The sequence below is a fragment of the Castor canadensis genome, chromosome 14 (genome assembly GCF_047511655.1).
Source record: "Castor canadensis chromosome 14, mCasCan1.hap1v2, whole genome shotgun sequence".
Classification (NCBI taxonomy): Eukaryota; Metazoa; Chordata; class Mammalia; order Rodentia; family Castoridae; genus Castor; species Castor canadensis.
The window spans coordinates 56,959,494-56,968,835 of NC_133399.1; the positions used below are offsets into that span (position 1 = coordinate 56,959,494).

At 43.1% G+C, this 9,342-nt stretch overlaps 1 protein-coding gene across 1 annotated transcript; it reads right to left on the minus strand.

Annotated features, from left to right (window-relative positions):
• Positions 1–5,429: 5,429 nt before the first annotated feature.
• On the minus strand, positions 5,430–6,912 carry Tcim (transcriptional and immune response regulator). Its single transcript, XM_020182485.2, has one exon. It carries the CDS (start codon positions 6,673–6,675, stop codon positions 6,355–6,357), a length of 321 nt encoding a protein of 106 aa, XP_020038074.1. The 5' UTR covers positions 6,676–6,912; the 3' UTR covers positions 5,430–6,354.
• Positions 6,913–9,342: the final 2,430 nt, after the last annotated feature.

Sequence of the window (9,342 nt, forward strand, 5' to 3'; positions counted from 1 at the left end):
TGTCAGCAACCCCGCTTCTCAGATGCTCCAAGAACTTATTTGCTTCCACTGAATACTTTGAAGCCATCCATGTGTAGTGAAAAGCAAACAAAGTGCTCAGTGCTAGAAACACGCCCTGGCAGAACGTGGTTATGCACACAGCTCTTTGAACTTGAACTGTGGCCCATGCCACGCTTCAGTTACCAAAAGCTGATGGGCCACTGTTGACTGAGCCCGCCTTGGAGAGGCTGAGGAGACAAAACGGATGCAGATGTTGATTGCAGAGATTAACAAATTGACACATTCAATAAATATCTGATGTTTAAGTGATGTGTGTTTTCATATTAAAAAAAGAAACACAACACCAATGAAGTATCTACTTCATGTTCAGCTTTGTAATGTTTAACTGTGAACAGAGCACCCAGTCACAGGCACTTACACATACCTTGCCTCACATCATGCTTACAACAGTTGAAGGAAATAAGTATGTGGGTGTCATGAGTTGAATTGTTCCCTCAATCAAAATTCTTATCTTGAAGACAAGAATTCTTATCTGAAGTTCTTATCTTGAAGAACTTCAGAATGTCACTGTATTTGGCGATGGAACCTTGAAAGAGGAAATTAAGTTACCATAAGGTCATCAGAGTGGCCCTAATGCAATAGCACTGATGACTCCATAGGAACCGGAGATGGAGACACAGACGTTTCTTGCTAATTGTTTGCCCAGGCTGGCCTAGAGCTTCAGTCCTCCTGATCTCTGCCTCCCAACTGGCTGAGATTGCAGACCTGTACTATGGCCCTTGTTTATCACTTTTAATGTATGGCAAATTACTTACTGTAAGAAAAAATTCTAATGCCATAAAATCCAATCCTTTCTTGGTCTTATTTTATGATGTACCTGTAATTGAAGATCCAGTGTAACCTAAAACATGGTTCCCTAAACCTGATGTTTTTTATGGTTGATTGTGGAGCTTGGTAAAAATACCTGGTCCTGGGCTAGACAACCAGCAAGTCTCAGAGCTGAAATATGAACTTCTAAAACCTCACAGATTGTTGCTTACCATTAATGGGTATTCTTGCCATGATTGCATCATTGATGGATGTGGAGGAGAGGAGAGGGCACAATGACCAGAAAAAAAGAGACTATTAGAACCCAGGTGCATCCACTGGATGTTTCCCCTCACATTATCCTGTGGGGAACCATTGCTAATGGTCTGGGATTTAGGAGAGATTCCTGACCCAAATGGAATAGTAGCTGGTCCAGAAAGAAGACCCATCATGGAAGACTGTGCTCTAGGACTCGCCACTGGTGTACTAGGAGAGCTGAACGGTCTCAGACACCATCCTGTCAACCTCCTTTCATCTGGTACAGATGAAGCCCAGACATAAAGAAGAATTTGCCCAAAGCAGAGCTGGGAATCCCTCAAAATTCCAGCCTCACGCTGGTGGCATCTGTCCAGGGCTGTTGCTGTCTACAGATGAGGAAACAAAGGCTCAGCAGGGAGCAGCTGGTGACTGCACAGGCCACAGGTGCACCTGTGAGCAGGTGCCAGAGAGGAAGGGCAGGGCAGAGGGGAAGTGGCTAGAGCCAAAACCTTCTACTGTTCAGCAGCCTTTTTGTAAACCACTGCAAAAACCTCAGTGGAGCCAAGGTTTTACTTCCAAAATTCTATAAAGCAGTTTTGCCAACATCTCACTGGCCTTGCCATGCTCCCCACGTTTGTGAAGTAGAATACACTTAGCCGTGCCTGTGACCTTCGCTCAGAGTAGCTGGCAACATTGTGAAGAGTTAGTGATCCAGGCGAAGAGAGACCTGAGTGGCCATTTCTTCACAATACCTGCTGAATAATGTGGCTCCAGCATAAGAGTTCAGCATAGTCACAGTTTCTTAAAAATTCAATTTCCCTCCTCATCTGCACATTACCCCCCGCCCCCCATCCCTTCTGTTTCAGCTAAAGAGCTGGCACGTAACCTCTTTCTATCCAAAGACCTGCAAAGTCCTGCCTGGCTTTATACTCTGGGACAATGGCTAGCCACAGGGAAGGATCACTGTGAATCTGACCATGACTTCAGCGGGTAGACAGTGCTTTATTTTTCAATACGTTAATCAGATCTTTTCCCCGAGCCTGCTATGTAATCATTAGGCCGTAAATGTTCCTCCTTTGTTGACAGATCCTAATGCTTCCCTGGACCTTCAGAATAAAATGAATGTTTGGGTTTGTCATGTAAGGCCCAGCTGTCTTTGTGATTATCACTAGAATCACACAGGCCTCTCCGTCATCACAGTGACCTGAGACTCCCAAACTGTTCCTCTCTTCCTTGTCTCCTTGCCTTTGCAAATGCTGTACCCATGGTTGGAATAAGCTCTGCTCTCCCCAGTCCTGCCTTTCCACAGGGAAAGTTCCCTATGGAATCTTCCAGTACATCCCAGGTTGGGTTGGATTTATTTCCATCCTCCTGCTAATCTGCTAACATACACATACACAGGTGCAGACACATACATGCTCACACACACACACACACCCTGCACACCTTCATAGAGACATACGGACACAGCACACTCATGCTCTCACGGATGCTCTCTGCCCTGATCTCACACAGCGTCCTGTTTACACGCCTGTCTTCCTCCTATTTATTTTCCAGCCTTTTCTGGCTCCAACCTCGCCACACTCTGGGGCTCTTTAGGTGTTTGTGTGGATGGATAAGGTGTGAGTGCTGCCCCACTCCACAGTCCCCAGTGTGTGAGGAAGGGACTTTCCTAATGGCCTGTCCTGCTGAGAACTTCTGGGTATAGTCAAGGGTAGACCAGAGAATCTGAAGGAAAGGAAATTCCCTGACCATGGCTGAATCACCTTTCATGAATAGGTAGGACTTCCTAGGGGAATATCAATTGCATCCTCTGATTCCCATCTGACAATGTCAGACACACCCTCTTCTTCCACTGTGATGGGTGATGCATTCAAAGAGAAAAATCCTGAATCTATGGTTTCTTACGCACACAAGGAACCTGCCAGACCAAGGCCTTGGCTGCCAGGAGCAGACCTTTGTTCCAAGCCACTGATACAGCTCCATCTAAAAGTGCTTGTCACAATGAAAATGATTAAAGTGACACTTTCCCCGTGTAGTCCAAATGCCAAAAAACAGACACAAATGAGACAAAAGTGATTCCCAGAGGCCATGCCTTCCTGCCTCCTGGCTGACTAGTACAGAAGTCACTGTCACTTTGTAGGAAAAAAGAAGCCTGCTTTCTCCTAATGAAGCAGTAAAACCTAGTGGCCAGGAATGAAGGCCACCTTCCTGGATTTGACCCCTGCACTCATGAGCTCTGTTTCATTGGCCAAGTTTCCTCATTTGCCTGTGCCTCTGGCTTTTTATTAGATGTACCTGTATATGTATCCATGTACATGCATGCACTTCCCCCTTCTGCCATGGTACTCACTAAGTGATTTCACACACACACACACACACACACACACACACACACGGAAATACTCAAATGCCAGGCCAACAGTAAATGATCAAGGAAAGTTGTTACTATCATGATCCTGATGAGACAAATACTATCAATGAGCTATTTAACATTACTGCTCTTTTTTCTAGGATCCCAATGATATGTGCTAAAATCTGCTTGGCAGTCTCTGTATTGTAGTTGGAATTTTGAACTGAACTAGTCCTCTAGTCCTTCTATTCTAATAATGATTATGTTTACCTGACATTAAATAATAAATTTATTATGAAGCTAAAAATCACCCTGTACAATCATATTGATCCCACCCTTTGCTCTCCATGAAGGGGAAAGATGTTTCCATGCTGTCATGGGTCATAACCAAATTGCTTTTCAATTCGTTTCTCATGTTTAGTCTTGAAGTCAGAAAATAATGATAATATACTACAAGAAAACAATTTGTTACATGCGCACAGGAAAAGAGGTTTAGTGTGCACGTACTCTGTGGAAAGCAGCTGTGGTAGAATAGTTATGGCACATATAATAAATTCAACTCTTTTTGTTCGCATGTTTTGGTGGCACTGGGGTTTGAACTCAGGACTTCATGTTTGCTAGGCAGGAGCTTTACCACTTGAACCCACTCCACCAGTCCAATAAATTCATCTCTTGAACTATTTTCAGTATCGAGAATGTGCTTCAACCTTTTCTCCTTATGTAGCTCAGGATGGCCTTGAAATCGCCATCCTCCTGCCTCAGTCTCTCAAGTACTGGAATTATAGGTGTGTACCACCACATCAGGCTTCAATCTTTGACTAGAAAATAACTACAGGTTTTCACGGATGGACCCCATCAGGGAAGGAAGCTTGTTCATATTGAACACATGCAGAGAACATTAAGCTAGCTGAACTCAGTAGATGTGAGCAGAGGACTTCATGGCCTCCACTTTGAAATCCTAGGGTGCCACACCACCTGAGCATCCCACCTGTCAAAGCCCTACCTCCTTGCTTTTTAACTTGTTTTGATGTCACGGCTGACTTTGCAAATCTGATGAACATGAATATTCCCCCCAGGAAAATGTGCATGCACACACTCACAAACAAATTCTGAAAGGAGCTCCTTTTGAGTGTGTGCACGTGTGTAGGTGTGCACACATGCACGTATGTGTTGTGTGTGCACATATGTGTTGTGTGTGCACGCATGTGTTGTGTGTGCATGCATGTGTTGTGTGTTCTCTGTGTGAGTGTGCACGCATGTGTTGCTTGTGCATATGTGCACGTGCATGTGTTGAATGTATGTGTGTGCATGTGTGTGCATGCATGTGTTACATGTGTGAATGTGTGTGTGATGCTGGGATGGAGCTCAGTGCATGTGCTAGTATTTAAAATTCTGACTTGTAACCCTCCCAAAAGGTTGCCAATAGTTCACTTATTTTGATTCACTGTAATCAGCATTTAAAAAAAAACTTTGTAGATTAAGAAACACTTAATTTCTGGGGAATTTTTGTTTCTTTCTGTTAGAAAAGCACAATGGGCACTAATGTATGCCTTCTAAGAAACATTTTATTATAATTTTATGAGGAAATAAGAGATGGTAATGTAATTCCCATATGGATTTAAATTAAATAAACAGTGATAACCCATAGACTCTTGATCAAAATTCACACTTCAACTCCAAAATATATTGCTTAGGGAGAAATAACTGTACACCTGTACATAGCTACTGTCATCAGAGAAGAAAAATTTCAAAAATATTAAAATCCATGTAAAAGCAACTTTGATGAGTAGGTCTGTCAATGTTTTCATCTATACCTTATATTTTAAAGTGGGGACAGAGAAACTTCCCAGGTATTTGGTGTAAGAAATTGTCATATAAAGGTCTGAGAATCAGCATAGAGCTACTCTGAAAGCACCATTTGCTTTTCGAGTCAAATCTTCAGAAAAGTCCACAGTAATCAAAAGTTAACATCTTCGTCCGTTGAGAGCAAGCATCACAGACCAAGAGCAGCTAACTTTATAATAATTTATTAGAGTTGCATGCACTTGTAGAATAAATTATAAAGCCATAGCATCTTCATGAGCTATTTCGAATATCACATTCCACATTTACTTTCTAATGCTTGCTACAGCAACTGTAAAGATTTTAATTACATTATATTTTAGCATTAGTCAGAAGATAAAAAACATTATAAAATTTTTCACAGTACTTCAGATTTATGAAGGACCCCGTTCTTTGGAATGTATAAAAGCCCTTTACACACAAGCCAGAAAGTGGCATGGGTTTTACTAAGTTGTGGAAAGCCTATCAGCCCTTGAACTTATACTTCACGCCTTGTGTGCTTTCTTAGGCACTGTCCCAAATGCAAATAAATAATCCATTACTGACCTCTAAAAATCTATAGCAATAGACAACATTGAGGCTTGACAACATTTTGAACATTCAGCTAAAAAATTCAGTGAACAATTTATATTTGGTATTCTCTCTTCTTCTCCCTCCTCCTACTCCCTACCCAGTTTGATAGCAAGAAAGAGAGAGACAGAAAGAGAGAGAGAGAGAAAGGAAGGAAGAAAGAAAGAAAGAATCAGTTTGAATTTAAGTCCTAGGGCCCGGCAAGTGGCCCTGGGTGCACATCTTCCCCAGCCATCTGCTGTCTCGGCTCTCTCTGCGTCTGTCCAGCCTCTGCTACCAACGCCAGTCCTTTCCTGCACAGAAGTTTCAGTGCTCACCAAAGGCACTGCGTCCCCCACTGCGGCAGCACAGGGCATGAAGCTGGTTGGAGTCTTTGCAGCCAGTCTGCTGTGTTCCTTTCCACTTCTGAGTCCTGGTGGAGAAGCTGGCCACACAGCAGCCAAGTGCGGCCTCTGTTCGGGTCTTACCAACACGCTTGGTCCTGAAATGTCCACTCAGATAAGGTCTTCATGGTCCTGCTGTCCTCAGTGGACTTTGAGGGAGTATTTGCGCAGTTTCAGAAACTGGAGAAGCTTGTCCTTTGTCCTCTTCTTCAGGGCCATCAGTGCTCGTGTTTTCTCCTCTAAATCTTGGTCTATGGCAAAAATTATCTTGGCTCTCTCCTCAGCTTTCTTGTCTCCCGAGTTCTTGAAGAGCCTCTGTAGTGACTCTTGGTCTATGTTTTCAAAGATGTTGCCCACAGCTTTCTTCCTTGCGGCTGTGTCAAAGTGGTAGCCGTGGATGGAGGGGCTTACTCGCAGCGACGTGGACATGACGATGGCTTGGTGGCTTTGCTTTGCTTTCATCGATGTGGGATCTGCCGGAATTCAGCTCCCAGGCTCCGCAGAGAGTCTGAAGCAGAATCATTCCGGGACTGCTATTTAAAGTGGGAATGAAGCCCAGGCTCGAATTACACGGGTGACATCAGAGTGATGTCCAGGAAGAAGGATCACAGCAGAGTTAACAGTTGCCTTGCCAAGGTCAGCTCTCCTGTAAAATGCTACTCAAAGCCATGCTCAGCGGTCAGGACAGGGCTCTGGGTGTTTCTTTCCACAGTCCGTGTGGCCAGACAATTGTATGAGCATGGGCCCTTCTCTCAAAAAGAATCCAGACCAGGAAAGATTAAAATAAGTGATAGACGAGGTAGCTTAAACTTCAAATCCTTCCAAACACCAACTGAAACAAAGAGTTCTGCCAAGTTCAGTAAAGTTTTAATTACAGAAGATGTTATTAAAGTGCACTGCAAACATTTGGCAGTCCACATCTGTGCCCTGTGGACGTTCCTATCAGGGACAATACCAGAGCCATTGAGAGAGCACTAAATGACCAAGGAAACACTTGGGAGTGTGTCTGATTCAAGAGCCCAAGTTTGCTGAAAAATGCTGATAGGGCATGACCTGAAACCATGACTTTCCAGAGACTGTGTACAAGTGATAGTCGAAAATTGCTGAATAAATGGGTAAGAAGAGTAGGACCTGGGTTAACTGGGGTCCTGCCGCTAAGCATCTGCTTGATGGAGTTATTTCGGAGGTTAAGAAAAAATCCCCCAGGTATGTTTTAATTAAACAATGGCTTATTTAAAAACAGAAATGTGGATTTCTTATATACTCTTCTTCCAATTTTTCTTTTAAAAAAAAATCCCTCATTCTCTTTCCTGTACATAGAGCAGGGTCCTGTACATCCTCTAGTTAGCAATATAAGGATGCTTATATTGGTTTTGAATGCAGGCCTCTGGGCTCCACTGTCCTTGAGGTCCCTTTCTCCTTTGGGCTTCTACATTTTTCTTTTAGTAGGTTTCTGCCTCATCAGCCCTATCTCGTCTGCTCATTTGTGGTGGGAATCCTAGGTATGCCTTACCTGTGGCAGCATTGATTGTCGCTGGATTGCTCTCCTTGTCCTCCTTCACGGCAGAAACTCCAATCCCATATTCAGTTCCTGGCCTGAGACCTAAGAGAGAACGAGAAGGTTGAGATCAGCCTGGAACCGAAAGGGTTTTCAGAGGATCATAAAATTGGCCTTTGGTTGGTCTTTGGACACTGTGATTTCTCAGTGTCCGAGATGTGTTTTAAACTAACTTGTGGTTCAAGTGAGAGAAATTCCAGGAACTGGAATTTATTTCTCTCTCTGAAGTGTTGCAAAATGGGGATGTGAGGGAGCAGGTTCCTGTCCTTCAAACGTCCCTAAGCCTGTTGGATCAGGGGTACAGTGTTCACCTGTGAGTGTGGTTTTGGTTGTGGCTTGTTGACTCCTTGGAACAACAACTTCAGCATGGTCACCTCTAGAGATGGGTGTGTACTTAATTCTGTAATTGTCAATGGCCGCCTTGACATTCCTCCACTCCAAGGTGATGCTGTTGTCTGTCTGGGAGACACGTCGGAGATTCCTGGGAGCATCCAGGCCTGTTTGGGAGAAAAAGGAACATTTTCTTTGAAAACACCAGGCACCAGGACAGCAGGACCTACTGACAGTTCAAGCTAAAATACAAAAGGCACCTGTCACTGGAAAGAAATGACAAAATTGTTCCCAACCTCTCTGTACTGGTAGCTGATACACAAATTACAACAAAGACCACAGACATGGCAACTTTTCCAACTATTGATGTGTGTGACATTTTAATCATGTGTTTTTCTCAGACTTCAGCGTAAATAAACTATAAAAGCTTATAAATAAAAAAAGAAAATTGCTGAATAAAACTGTTATGGCTTACTAATAATAACACAGTGGATGCCATCTCCTCAGGCTTGTGCCTGTACTGACAATAGCTACCAAAAACGCAAGCAGGAAAAGTCAGCCAGGTGCTGTACTTCATACCCAAAAGGAATGAGTTGACCTTTTGTCTTAGGTTTATTTGGAATCACCCAGACAGAGGCCAAGTGATACTTTCTTTAAAAGAATTTAAAGTTATTATTCCTGCCAGCCACAAGATTCAGATAGCCAAGGTCCCCAACTGACGTGTGGAGTTATGTTACATATGAGCTTTGAAGGTCCAGAAACTTCTTTTTCTGGACCTAATACCTGGTCTACTTCCCAGTCCTTCAAGAAAGCAGGCCAACAGGTCTTTGTTTCCTTCTAATCTACTCACGTCAGATCTGTAAAATACACAGAGGGAGCATGCTCACTAGAAAACTGAGGGAGAGACTTCTCACGTATCCATTCTGTCCTCGTCCACTCATTTATTCAATCAATATTTAGTAAATGTGTATTATTAGTCTAAGCTTTTTTATGCATTGGAAATAAAACATGAAACCAAACCAGTCAAAAATCTAAAGAAAGAGGTAGGTGTTATGGACACCCTCTGGAGAAGTAGTGAGCAGGGGGATCTAGAGTTTAAAACCAGCCTGGGCTACTTTGTGAAACCCTGTTTCAAAATAAAACAAAAAGCTACTTTACCCTAATGAAATTTACATTTTATTGGAAGAGAGACATTAGAAAAATGTGTGTGCATAATATCCATGATTTCAGGAAGTAGTGAA

Coding starts and splice junctions, on each gene's coding strand:
- Tcim (XM_020182485.2), bottom strand. CDS start 6,675: ATGAAAGCAAAGCAAAGCCACCAAGCCATCGTCATGTCCACGTCGCTG.